The sequence below is a fragment of the Oncorhynchus mykiss genome, chromosome 18, assembly GCF_057628025.1.
Source record: "Oncorhynchus mykiss isolate SJ-2025 chromosome 18, ASM5762802v1, whole genome shotgun sequence".
Taxonomy (NCBI): Eukaryota; Metazoa; Chordata; class Actinopteri; order Salmoniformes; family Salmonidae; genus Oncorhynchus; species Oncorhynchus mykiss.
The window spans coordinates 13,947,928-13,962,500 of record NC_143039.1 but is presented as its reverse complement, the minus strand read 5'-3'; the positions used below and the strand labels follow the sequence as shown (position 1 = coordinate 13,962,500).

At 47.9% G+C, this 14,573-nt stretch overlaps 1 protein-coding gene across 18 annotated transcripts in view; it reads right to left on the bottom strand.

Annotated features, from left to right (window-relative positions):
* vps8 (VPS8 subunit of CORVET complex) overlaps positions 1-14,573 on the bottom strand; it is a 109,308-nt gene that overhangs the window by 56,578 nt on the left and 38,157 nt on the right. For 4 of the 18 annotated variants that reach the window (XM_090207192.1, XM_090207201.1, XM_090207193.1 and 1 more), the window contains exons 25-32: positions 9,005-9,208; positions 8,526-8,564; positions 7,839-7,910; positions 3,792-3,911; positions 1,022-1,078; positions 819-901; positions 182-266; positions 1-94 (exon numbers count right to left, since the gene is read on the bottom strand). The exon at positions 1-94 is cut by the window's left edge and continues 95 nt beyond it. In XM_090207192.1, coding sequence (XP_090063318.1) covers positions 1-94; positions 182-266; positions 819-901; positions 1,022-1,078; positions 3,792-3,911; positions 7,839-7,910; positions 8,526-8,564; positions 9,005-9,208 — 754 coding nt within the window. The remainder of the gene's footprint in view (positions 95-181; positions 267-818; positions 902-1,021; positions 1,079-3,791; positions 3,912-7,838; positions 7,911-8,525; positions 8,565-9,004; positions 9,209-14,573) is intronic. The other 14 variants (XM_090207194.1, XM_090207204.1, XM_090207198.1 and 11 more) reach the window with 5 other exon arrangements.

Below are 14,573 nucleotides of genomic sequence, written 5' to 3'. Positions count from 1 at the left end.
TGTGCAGCAGGGCCTTCTCCCAGACACAGTGTTTCTCCTCTGAGCTGTAGCCAGGCATGGACAGCAGGTTGTGGATGTAGTTAAAGATCTCTTCCTGTTGACATGTCAATAAGACCAGTGTGAACTTTATCCATACAAGGGTCAGAACCTACTGTCTACTGGGTGGTACGCTGCACACTACCTTTCTCAGAGGGTCTCTGAGGTAGCAGTCCAGAATCTTATCATACAGATGATTCTGCTCATACAGAAACTCACAGATCTGGTAGCTGAGAGGAGGACAGAGGGGGAGGGAGAGAGGAGTAGAAGGGAGAGAGGGGGAGGGAGAGAGGGGGAGAGAGGAGGAGGGAGAGAGAGAGGGAGAGGAGGAGGGAGAGAGAGAGGGGGAGAGAGAGGAGGGAGGGAGAGGAGAGAGGGGGGAGAGGAGGAGGGAGAGAGAGAGGAGGGAGAGAAAGAGGGGGAGGGAGAGAGGAGGAGGGAGAGAGGGGGAGGGAGAGGGAGGAGGAGGAGGGAGAGAGAGAGGGGGAGAGAGGAGGAGGGAGAGAGAGAGAGAGGGGGAGGGAGAGAGAGGGGGAGGGAGAGAGAGAGGGGGAGGGAGAGAGAGAGGGGGAGGGAGAGAGAGAGGGGGAGGGAGAGAGAGAGGAGGAGGGAGAGAGAGAGGAGGAGGGAGAGAGAGAGGGGGAGGGAGAGAGGAGGAGGGAGAGAGAGAGGGGGGGAGGAGTTAATAGTGGTTGAACATAGTATATATATTATATACAAGTATATTCATAGAGACAGAGAGAGAGAGAGAGAGAGAGAGAGGATAATAGAGGATAACTCACAACTCTGCCTTCTCAGCCAGTCCCAGTAGTCGTCCCTCATCAAACTGTATCACACCTCCCACCTGCAGCAGTTCCAACAGCACCTGGGAACCAATCACAGCCTCTACTGGATCACATGACCTGACCAATCCACAGGCTACTCTTAGAAAAAGTAAATAGCGCACGACTTTAGTCCTGAACCTTATAGTGACAGAGTGGTCTACCTGTTGTCTCTCTGTGTGTCTGGTGTCGTCGTCTGGACTACACAGGAACTCCAGAACCTGTGGAACAACAGAACCACAACACAAAACATAGCTTTAGGTTCTCCTACTGCCCAGTTTCAATAGAACACAACACGGCTCCAGGTTCTCCTACTGCCCAGTTTCAATAGAACGCAACACCGCTCCAGGTTCTCCTACTGCCCAGTTTCAATAGAACACAACACCACTCCAGGTTCTCCTACTGCCCAGTTTCAATAGAACACAACACCGCTCCAGGTTCTCCTACTGCCCAGTTTCAATAGAACACAACACCACTCCAGGTTCTCCTACTGCCCAGTTTCAATAGAACACAACACCACTCCAGGTTCTCCTACTGCCCAGTTTCAATAGAACACAACACCACTCCAGGTTCTCCTACTGCCCAGTTTCAATAGAACACAACACCACTCCAGGTTCTCCTACTGCCCAGTTTCAATAGAACACAACACCGCTCCAGGTTCTCCTACTGCCCAGTTTCAATAGAACACAACACCACTCCAGGTTCTCCTACTGCCCAGTTTCAATAGAACGCAACACCGCTCCAGGTTCTCCTACTGCCCAGTTTCAATAGAACACAACACCACTCCAGGTTCTCCTACTGCCCAGTTTCAATAGAACACAACACCGCTCCAGGTTCTCCTACTGCCCAGTTTCAATAGAACACAACACGGCTCCAGGTTCTCCTACTGCCCAGTTTCAATAGAACACAACACCGCTCCAGGTTCTCCTACTGCCCAGTTTCAATAGAACAACACCACTCCAGGTTCTCCTACTGCCCAGTTTCAATAGAACACCACCACTCCAGGTTCTCCTACTGCCCAGTTTCAATAGAGCAACACCACTCCAGGTTCTCCTACTGCCCAGTTTCAATAGAACAACACCACTCCAGGTTCTCCTACTGCCCAGTTTCAATAGAACAACACCACTCCAGGTTCTCCTACTGCCCAGTTTCAATAGAACACAACACCACTCCAGGTTCTCCTACTGCCCAGTTTCAATAGAACAACACCACTCCAGGTTCTCCTACTGCCCAGTTTCAATAGAACAACACCACTCCAGGTTCTCCTACTGCCCAGTTTCAATAGAACAACACCACTCCAGGTTCTCCTACTGCCCAGTTTCAATAGAACACAACACCACTCCAGGTTCTCCTACTGCCCAGTTTCAATAGAACACCACTACTCCAGGTTCTCCTACTGCCCAGTTTCAATAGAACACAACACCACTCCAGGTTCTCCTACTGCCCAGTTTCAATAGAACACAACACCGCTCCAGGTTCTCCTACTGCCCAGTTTCAATAGAACACAACACCACTCCAGGTTCTCCTACTGCCCAGTTTCAATAGAACACAACACCACTCCAGGTTCTCCTACTGCCCAGTTTCAATAGAACACAACACCACTCCAGGTTCTCCTACTGCCCAGTTTCAATAGAACACAACACCACTCCAGGTTCTCCTACTGCCCAGTTTCAATAGAACACAACACCACTCCAGGTTCTCCTACTGCCCAGTTTCAATAGAACACAACACCACTCCAGGTTCTCCTACTGCCCAGTTTCAATAGAACACAACACGGCTCTAGGTTCTCCTACTGCCCAGTTTCAATAGAACACAACACGGCTCCAGGTTCTCCTACTGCCCAGTTTCAATAGAACACAACACGGCTCCAGGTTCTCCTACTGCCCAGTTTCAATAGAACACAACACCACTCCAGGTTCTCCTACTGCCCAGTTTCAATAGAACACAACACCACTCCAGGTTCTCCTACTGCCCAGTTTCAATAGAACACAACACCACTCCAGGTTCTCCTACTGCCCAGTTTCAATAGAACACAACACCACTCCAGGTTCCCCTACTGCCCAGTTTCAATAGAACACAACACCACTCCAGGTTCTCCTACTGCCCAGTTTCAATAGAACAACACCACTCCAGGTTCTCCTACTGCCCAGTTTCAATAGAACACCACCACTCCAGGTTCTCCTACTGCCCAGTTTCAATAGAACACAACACCACTCCAGGTTCTCCTACTGCCCAGTTTCAATAGAACAACACCACTCCAGGTTCTCCTACTGCCCAGTTTCAATAGAACACCACTCCAGGTTCTCCTACTGTCCAGTTTCAATAGAACACCATTACTCCAGGTTCTCCTACTGCCCAGTTTCAATAGAACACGACTCCAGTCAGTTAGTCACACTACAGGAAGGCTTTATACTGAGAATATTGAATGACTAAGTACATAAACACATCTATCCTCTTCCTGTGTGAAGCAGCTGTTTGGAGCCAGGTGTTAAGTGCCAACTCCTCGCTTGAGGCCCAATGAACATTCACAGAGTAGAATCCTGTAGCTGGGTGGTGACGAAGGGATAGGTCCCTTAACACAGAACATAACACATCTATCCCTTTAACACAGAACACATCTATCCCTTTAACACAGAACACATCTATCCCTTTAACACAGAACACATCTATCCCTTTAACACAGAACACATCTATCCCTTTAACACAGAACACATCTATCCCTTTAACACAGAACACATCTATCCCTTTAACACAGAACATAACACATTGTATGATGAAAAACAATGGTTGTGTCTTCGCTGCATCTCTCACATTATTACTGAATCATATTTGTGCAGGTTGCTAAGATGTTTAGTAACAGGCGTAGAGTCCAAACTCTATGTGGAATGGCTCCCCAGGGACCTGTCTGAGAGACTTCCTGCTCTAAGTGGTCACCTGATCGAAGAGCTTCCTGTTGACGAAGAGTGTGTTGTCAGGTTTGGCCAGTTGGCGGGCCAGGAAGGTAAACAGACAGCCCACCTGAGAGGGAGTGAAGTCACTGTTCTCCACCATCACCTGGAAACAGACAGACAGGAACAGAACAGTTAGAGATGGGAGGAGAAAGAGACAAGAGGTCAGAACAGTTAGAGATGGGAGGAGAAAGAGAGAGAGGTCAGAACAGTTAGAGATGGGAGGAGAAAGGGAGACAGAGGTCAGAACAGTTAGAGATGGGAGGAGAAAGAGAGAGAGGTCAGAACAGAACAGTTAGAGATGGGAGGAGAAAGAGAGAGAGGTCAGAACAGTTAGAGATGGGAGGAGAAAGGGAGACAGAGGTCAGAACAGTTAGAGATGGGAGGAGAAAGAGAGAGAGGTCAGAACAGTTAGAGATGGGAGGAGAAAGGGAGACAGAGGTCAGAACAGTTAGAGATGGGAGGAGAAAGGGAGACAGAGGTCAGAACAGTTAGAGATGGGAGGAGAAAGGGAGACAGAGGTCAGAACAGTTAGAGATGGGAGGAGAAAGGGAGACAGAGGTCAGAACAGTTAGAGATGGGAGGAGAAAGAGAGACAGAGGTCAGAACAGTTAGAGATGGGAGGAGAAAGAGAGAGAGGTCAGAACAGAACAGTTAGAGATGGGAGGAGAAAGGGAGACAGAGGTCAGAACAGTTAGAGATGGGAGGAGAAAGGGAGACAGAGGTCAGAACAGTTAGAGATGGGAGGAGAAAGGGAGACAGAGGTCAGAACAGTTAGAGATGGGAGGAGAAAGGGAGACAGAGGTCAGAACAGTTAGAGATGGGAGGAGAAAGGGAGACAGAGGTCAGAACAGAACAGTTAGAGATGGGAGGAGAAAGAGAGAGAGGTCAGAACAGTTAGAGATGGGAGGAGAAAGAGAGACAGAGGTCAGAACAGTTAGAGATGGGAGGAGAAAGGGAGACAGAGGTCAGAACAGAACAGTTAGAGATGGGAGGAGAAAGGGAGACAGAGGTCAGAACAGTTAGAGATGGGAGGAGAAAGGGAGACAGAGGTCAGAACATAACAGTTAGAGATGGGAGGAGAAGGGAGACAGAGGTCAGAACAGAACAGTTAGAGATGGGAGGAGAAGGGAGACAGAGGTCAGAACAGTTAGAGATGGGAGGAGAAAGAGAGACAGAGGTCAGAACAGAACAGTTAGAGATGGGAGGAGAAAGGGAGACAGAGGTCAGAACAGAACAGTTAGAGATGGGAGGAGAAAGGGAGACAGAGGTCAGAACAGTTAGAGATGGGAGGAGAAAGGGAGACAGAGGTCAGAACAGTTAGAGATGGGAGGAGAAAGGGAGACAGAGGTCAGAACAGAACAGTTAGAGATGGGAGGAGAAAGGGAGACAGAGGTCAGAACAGTTAGAGATGGGAGGAGAAAGAGAGAGAGGTCAGAACAGTTAGAGATGGGAGGAGAAAGGGAGACAGAGGTCAGAACAGAACAGTTAGAGATGGGAGGAGAAAGGGAGACAGAGGTCAGAACAGAACAGTTAGAGATAGGAGGAGAAAGGGAGACAGAGGTCAGAACAGTTAGAGATGGGAGGAGAAAGAGAGACAGAGGTCAGAACAGAACAGTTAGAGATGGGAGGAGAAAGGGAGACAGAGGTCAGAACAGAACAGTTAGAGATGGGAGGAGAAAGGGAGACAGAGGTCAGAACAGAACAGTTAGAGATGGGAGGAGAAAGGGAGACAGAGGTCAGAACAGTTAGAGATGGGAGAAGAAAGAGAGACAGAGGTCAGAACAGTTAGAGATGGGAGGAGAAAGGGAGACAGAGGTCAGAACAGTTAGAGATGGGAGGAGAAAGGGAGACAGAGGTCAGAACAGTTAGAGATGGGAGGAGAAAGAGAGACAGAGGTCAGAACAGTTAGAGATGGGAGGAGAAAGGGAGACAGAGGTCAGAACAGAACAGTTAGAGATGGGAGGAGAAAGGGAGACAGAGGTCAGAACAGTTAGAGATGGGAGGAGAAAGGGAGACAGAGGTCAGAACATAACAGTTAGAGATGGGAGGAGAAGGGAGACAGAGGTCAGAACAGTTAGAGATGGGAGGAGAAAGAGAGACAGAGGTCAGAACAGAACAGTTAGAGATGGGAGGAGAAAGGGAGACAGAGGTCAGAACAGAACAGTTAGAGATGGGAGGAGAAAGGGAGACAGAGGTCAGAACAGTTAGAGATGGGAGGAGAAAGGGAGACAGAGGTCAGAACAGAACAGTTAGAGATGGGAGGAGAAAGGGAGACAGAGGTCAGAACAGAACAGTTAGAGATGGGAGGAGAAAGGGAGACAGAGGTCAGAACAGAACAGTTAGAGATGGGAGGAGAAAGGGAGACAGAGGTCAGAACAGAACAGTTAGAGATGGGAGGAGAAAGGGAGACAGAGGTCAGAACAGAACAGTTAGAGATGGGAGGAGAAAGGGAGACAGAGGTCAGAACAGAACAGTTAGAGATGGGAGGAGAAAGGGAGACAGAGGTCAGAACAGTTAGAGATGGGAGGAGAAAGAGAGACAGAGGTCAGAACAGTTAGAGATGGGAGGAGAAAGGGAGACAGAGGTCAGAACAGAACAGTTAGAGATGGGAGGAGAAAGGGAGACAGAGGTCAGAACAGTTAGAGATGGGAGGAGAAAGGGAGACAGAGGTCAGAACATAACAGTTAGAGATGGGAGGAGAAGGGAGACAGAGGTCAGAACAGTTAGAGATGGGAGGAGAAAGAGAGACAGAGGTCAGAACAGAACAGTTAGAGATGGGAGGAGAAAGGGAGACAGAGGTCAGAACAGAACAGTTAGAGATGGGAGGAGAAAGGGAGACAGAGGTCAGAACAGTTAGAGATGGGAGGAGAAAGGGAGACAGAGGTCAGAACAGAACAGTTAGAGATGGGAGGAGAAAGGGAGACAGAGGTCAGAACAGAACAGTTAGAGATGGGAGGAGAAAGGGAGACAGAGGTCAGAACAGAACAGTTAGAGATGGGAGGAGAAAGGGAGACAGAGGTCAGAACAGAACAGTTAGAGATGGGAGGAGAAAGGGAGACAGAGGTCAGAACAGAACAGTTAGAGATGGGAGGAGAAAGGGAGACAGAGGTCAGAACAGAACAGTTAGAGATGGGAGGAGAAAGGGAGACAGAGGTCAGAACAGTTAGAGATGGGAGGAGAAAGGGAGACAGAGGTCAGAACAGTTAGAGATGGGAGGAGAAAGGGAGACAGAGGTCAGAACAGAACAGTTAGAGATGGGAGGAGAAGGGAGACAGAGGTCAGAAGAGAACAGTTAGAGATGGGAGGAGAAGGGAGACAGAGGTCAGAACAGTTAGAGATGGGAGGAGAAAGGGAGACAGAGGTCAGAACAGTTAGAGATGGGAGGAGAAAGGGAGACAGAGGTCAGAACAGAACAGTTAGAGATGGGAGGAGAAGGGAGACAGAGGTCAGAAGAGAACAGTTAGAGATGGGAGGAGAAGGGAGACAGAGGTCAGAACAGTTAGAGATGGGAGGAGAAAGAGAGACAGAGGTCAGAACAGTTAGAGATGGGAGGAGAAGGGAGACAGAGGTCAGAACAGTTAGAGATGGGAGGAGAAAGGGAGATAGAGGTCAGAACAGAACAGTTAGAGATGGGAGGAGAAAGAGAGACAGAGGTCAGAACAGTTAGAGATGGGAGGAGAAGGGAGACAGAGGTCAGAACAGAACAGTTAGAGATGGGAGGAGAAGGGAGACAGAGGTCAGAAGAGTTCAGTGAGAAAAAGAGTAAAGACGTGAGAGAACAGACAGTTCAGACATTAAGAGGAAGAGGAGAGAGGACATCAGGAGAGAGAGAGGAAGTTCAGTCAAAGAGAGAGGGAGGACATTAGGAGAGAGAGGACATCAGGAGAAAAGTGAGGAAGTTCAGTCAAAGAGAGGGTGAGAGAAAGAGAAGAAACGAGAGGAAGTTATCTAGTTCACTTGCTTTGACAATGTAAACATATGTTCCCATGCCAACAAAGCCCTTGAATTGAAATAGAGAGAGATGCTGTACCTTCAGTAAAATGTCTACAATCCTCTGCTGGTATTCCAGAGCCTGCTTGTCATTCTTAAAGTCCTCCAACGTCTGAGGAGGGCGGAGAACAGACAGAATGTGGAAACAAAAGAGAAACAAACCACGAGGTCAGCTGCACGAGGACAAGAACAATACAATATGTTGGGACTGTTACCCCCCGCTGGCCGGACACACACACACACACACACACAGGCACGGACACACACGCACACACACACACGCACACACACGGACACGCACACACACGGACGGACACACACACACACGCACACGGACACACACACACACACGCACGGACGCACACACACGGACACACACACGGACACACACACACGCACACGGACACACACGCACGCACGCACACGGACACACACGCACACACACGGACACACACACACACACACACACGGACACACACACACACACACACGGACACACACACACACACACACACGGACACACACACACGGACACACACACACACACACACGGAAACACACGCACGCACACGGACACACACACACACACGGACACACAAAGCGTTTAACTAAAAACAGGAAGAGTCAGTCAAACAGGTTGATCAGAAGGTGAAAGCAGAGAGACAGTCTGACAGAACCTCTTGATGTGTTGAAAAACAAACCAAGTGACAGAATGACTCCTACTTACATGTTGACTGACCAGCTGTGTCTGTAGACTTGTAGAGACCTGAACGATTGGTACAGCTGGTTAACTGACTGACGGGCGGACGGAGTCAGTGGGTGATCATTCATAATGACAGATTGTATTGACTGTTGACTGATTGTATTGACTGTTGACTGATTGATTGGCTGTTGACTGATTGATTGATTGACTGATTGATTGACTGATTGATTGACTGATTGATTGACTGATTGATTGACTGATTGACTGATTGATTGATTGACTGATTGACTGATTGACTGATTGATTGACTGTTGACTGATTGATTGATTGACTGATTGATTGACTGTTGACTGAAACGATAGAAAAAGTGCTCAGTGCTCCTTTAAAAACAATCCTTAAATTAGTTGTGTGCTGGATCCTCATTGGTCAAATCAATCAATTGAAGAATTGATTGTTTGATTGGCTGCCTCATAGGCTAAGTAAGACCCATGCTAGGCTTCTACCTCTCCCTGTGTGGGTGGAGTTGTACTTGTAGTTCTCTGAGGTGTGGTTGTAGTTTTCTGTAGTGTTTCCCAGACTTGGCTCACCAGGGCCAGAACGTTGAGGAACTCTGGTGTGTCGAAGTGGACCAGGGTTCTGATGTAAGGGTACAACTCCTCCTCCTGACCCGCCTCCGCAGAGTGGAGCCTGATCAGGAACTCAAACACCTGGAGAGGACACCACACACAGAGAGACAGACACACAACACACACACACAGAGACACACACACACACACAGAGAGACACACACAGAGAGAGACACACACACAGAGAGAGACACACACACAGAGAGAGACACACACACAGAGAGAGACACACACACAGAGAGAGACACACACAGAGACAGACGCACACAGAGAGACGCACACAGAGAGACGCACACACACAGACACACACACAGAGAGACACACACACAGAGAGACACACACACAGAGAGAGACACACACAGAGAGAGACACACACAGAGAGAGACACACACAGAGAGAGACACACACACACAGAGAGACACACACACAGAGACACACACACAGAGAGACACACACACAGAGACACACACACACAGAGACACACACACACAGAGACACACACACAGAGAGACACACACACAGAGAGAGACACACACAGAGAGACACACACACAGAGAGACACACACACAGAGACAGAGACACAGACAGACACAGAGACAGAGACACCAGTGGTATGTTAAAGTTCATCACTTCCTCAAAACAACATCACTTAACATACATGGAACATTGATCTGCCATCTGAATGAAAAACCAGCACATCGTCACATGGGACCTGGTTTCCATGGATACCCCACACACACACTAGCCTCTCCTCCTAACCTGTGTGGTTGCCGTGGCATCCCAGATATAAACATGCAGAGAGAGAGCGAACATGAAAGAATATGGCTCATTATCCTCCCATTCAGACAGAATACAACTCCCTCTCTGCAATTACTACATTATTGAGAGGCCATGAAGAAAGAGAGAGAGAGAGAGAGAAACTGAGAGAGAGAAAGAAAAACAGAGAGAGAGAAAGAGAGAACATGAAAGAATATGGCTCATTATCCTCCCATTCAATCAGAACACAAAACAACTCCATCTCTGCAATCACTACATTATTGAGAGGCAATTTAGAGAAAGAAAGAAAGAAAGAAAGAGAGAAAGAGAGAAAGAGAGAAAGGAGAGAAAGAAAGAAGGGAGAGAAACAGAGAGAAAGAGAAACAGAGAGAGAGCGACAGAACATGAAAGAATATGTCCCATTATCGCCCCATTCAGACAGAACACAATCACTACATTATTGAGAGGCCATTTGAAGTGTGTGTATGTGTGTGTGAGATTTGGGACATAGACGAGGGAGAGAAGGGGCTTCAAAGATAAAGAAGAGAAGAGAGGTGGCGAGAGGGAGACGAGGGGAGAGTTGAACAGGTGTACAGCCTCCTTCATCCAGACCTCTACCTCATAATTATGGATGATGACACTTCCTATCAAAGATGAGGGAGGAGGAGAGACAAGGAGGGAGGAGGAGGAGGGAGAGGAGAGAGGAGAGAGAGAGGAGAAAGAAAGGAGGCGAGAGAGAGGAGAGAGAGAGGAGAGAGAGAGGAGAGAGGAGAAAGAAAGGAGGATAGAGGAGAGAGAAATGAGGAGGGAGAGGAGAGAGAGGAGGAAGGAGAGAAGGAGGGAGAGGAGAGGAGAGAGAAGGAGGGAGAGGGGAGAGACGAGAAAGAGAGAGGAGGGAGGAGAGAGGAGGAGGGAGAGAGAGAGGGAAGAGACAGAAGAGGAGAGAGGAAGGAGAGGGAAGAGAGGAGAGAGGGAGGAGAGGGAAGAGATGAGAGAGGGAGGAGAGGGAAGAGAGGAAAGAGGGATTAGAGGAGAGAGGAAAGAGGGAGGAGAGAGGGGGAGGAGAAAGGGAAGAGGGAGGAGAGGAGAGAGGAAAGAGGGAGGAGAGGAGAGAGGAAAGAGGGAGGAGAGAGGAGAGGGGAGAGAGGGAGGAGAGGAGAGAGGGAAGAGGGAGGTGAGGAGAGAGGGAAGAGATGGAAGAGAGGGAGGAGAGAGGGGGGAGAGGGATGAGAGGAGAGAGGGATGAGAGGAGAGGGGGATGAAATCGAGCGGGAGGAAAACAGTCTCTCAGAGATCAAACCTCTCTGTCTCTCTTTGATCATGTTCTACATTTCACCCTGACCTGACTCCCTTATACAATACATCAGACACACACACACATCAGACACACACACATCCGACACATGCATATGGACACACACACACCCGACACATGCATATGGACACACACACACATCCGACACATGCATATGGACACACACACACATCCGACACATGCATATGGACACACACACACATCCGACACATGCATATGGACACACACACATCCGACACATGCATATGGACACACACACACATCCGACACATGCATATGGACACACACACATCCGACACATGCATATGGACACACACACATCCGACACATGCATATGGACACACACACATCCGACACATGCATATGGACACACACACACATATCCAACACACACACACACACCCGACACATGCATATGGACACACACACTCACAGATCACATAGGCTATTACACCTGTTCAACGTCACACTAACATCAATCCCCACACACACACACACACACACACACACACACACACACACACACACACACAAGCAAAGTTTATCCCACTAAATGCTTCCCTGTTCAGGACAAACAGGCCCATCAGTTCTGCCTCTAACTAAAACCATTTAACTGGCTCTACTGAGGAGGAACCCTGACAGTACAGTGAGTGTTACTGTTACCTTGTGTGTTACTGTTACCGTGTGTGTTACTGTTACCGTGTGTGTTACTGTTACCGTGTGTGTTACTGTTACCGTGTGTGTTACTGTTACCGTGAGTGTTACTGTTACCGTGTGTGTTACTGTTACCGTGAGTGTTACTGTTACCGTGTGTGTTACTGTTACCGTGTGTGTTACTGTTACCGTGTGTGTTACTGTTACCGTGTGTGTTACTGTTACCGTGTGTGTTACTGTTACCGTGAGTGTTACTGTTACCATGTGTGTTACTGTTACCGTGAGTGTTACTGTTACCGTGAGTGTTACTGTTACCGTGTGTGTTACTGTTACCGTGAGTGTTACTGTTACCGTGAGTGTTACTGTTACCGTGAGTGTTACTGTTACCGTGTGTGTTACTGTTACTGTGAGTGTTACCGTGAGTGTTACTGTTACCGTGTGTGTTACTGTTACCGTGAGTGTTACTGTTACCGTGTGTGTTACTGCTACCGTGAGTGTTACTGTTACCGTGTGTGTTACTGTTACCGTGAGTGTTACTGTTACCGTGTGTGTTACTGTTACCGTGTGTGTTACTGCTACCGTGAGTGTTACTGTTACCGTGAGTGTTACTGTTACCGTGTGTGTTACTGTTACCATGTGTGTTACTGTTACCGTGAGTGTTACTGTTACCGTGAGTGTTACTGTTACCGTGAGTGTTACTGTTACCGTGTGTGTTACTGCTACCGTGAGTGTTACTGTTACCGTGAGTGTTACTGTTACCGTGTGTGTTACTGTTACCATGTGTGTTACTGTTACCGTGAGTGTTACTGCTACCGTGAGTGTTACTGTTACCGTGTGTGTTACTGTTACCGTGAGTGTTACTGTTACCCTGTGTGTTACTGTTACCGTGAGTGTTACTGTTACCGTGTGTGTTACCGTTACCGTGTGTGTTACTGTTACCGTGTGTGTTACCGTGAGTGTTACTGTTACCGTGAGTGTTACTGTTACCGTGAGTGTTACTGTTACCGTGTGTGTTACTGTTACCGTGAGTGTTACTGTTACCGTGAGTGTTACTGTTACCGTGAGTGTTACTGTTACCGTGAGTGTTACTGTTACCGTGTGTGTTACTGCTACCGTGAGTGTTACTGTTACCGTGAGTGTTACTGTTACCGTGAGTGTTACTGTTACCGTGTGTGTTACTGCTACCGTGAGTGTTACTGTTACCGTGTGTGTTACTGTTACCATGAGTGTTACTGTTACCATGAGTGTTACTGTTACCCTGAGTGTTACTGTTACCGTGTGTGTTACCGTGAGTGTTACTGTTACTCTGAGTGTTACTGTTACCGTGAGTGTTACTGTTACCGTGAGTGTTACTGTTACCGTGAGTGTTACTGTTACCGTGAGTGTTACTGTTACCGTGAGTGTTACTGTTACCGTGAGTGTTACTGTTACCGTGTGTGTTACTGTTACCGTGAGTGTTACTGTTACCGTGAGTGTTACTGTTACCGTGAGTGTTACTGTTACCGTGAGTGTTACTGTTACCGTGAGTGTTACTGTTACCGTGTGTGTTACTGCTACCGTGAGTGTTACTGTTACCGTGAGTGTTACTGTTACCGTGAGTGTTACTGTTACCGTGTGTGTTACTGCTACCGTGAGTGTTACTGTTACCGTGTGTGTTACTGTTACCATGAGTGTTACTGTTACCATGAGTGTTACTGTTACCCTGAGTGTTACTGTTACCGTGTGTGTTACCGTGAGTGTTACTGTTACTCTGAGTGTTACTGTTACCGTGAGTGTTACTGTTACCGTGAGTGTTACTGTTACCGTGAGTGTTACTGTTACCGTGAGTGTTACTGTTACCGTGAGTGTTACTGTTACCGTGAGTGTTACTGTTACCGTGAGTGTTACTGTTACCGTGAGTGTTACTGTTACCGTGTGTGTTACTGTTACCGTGTGTGTTACTGTTACCGTGTGTGTTACTGTTACCGTGTGTGTTACTGTTACCGTGAGTGTTACTGCTAGTGTGTGTTACTGCTAGTGTGTGTGTTAGTGTGTTACTGTGTCCAATGTCCTCCCAAGGACCCCCCACCACCCTAATCAGTCATTTGAAGAACTACAGAGAGGAAACACCCTGCAGAGAGATGAGGATACCTCATTAACACAGTCATTACAGCAACATGGAGGATACCTCATTAACACAGTCATTACAGCAACACGGGGGATGTAGAGAGGAGTATACCTCATTAATACACTCCTTACAGCAACACGGGGGATGTAGAGAGGAGTATACCTCATTAACACAGTCCTTACAGCAACACGGAGGATGTAGAGAGGAGTATACCTCATTAACACAGTCCTTACAGCAACACGGAGGATGTAGAGAGGAGTATACCTCATTAACACAGTCCTTACAGCAACATGGGGGATGTAGAGAGGAGTATACCTCATTAACACAGTCCTTACAGCAACACGGGGATTTAGAGAGGGGTATACCTCATTAACACAGTCCTTACAGCAACATGGAGGAGGATACCTCATTAACACAGTCCTTACAGCAACACAGGGGATGTAGAGAGGAGTATACCTCATTAACACAGTCCTTACAGCAACACAGAGGAGTATACCTCATTAACACAGTCCTTACAGCAACATGGGGGGTGTAGAGAGGAGTATACCTCATTAACACAGTCCTTACAGCAACATGGGGGGTGTAGAGAGGAGTATACCTCATTAACGCAGTCC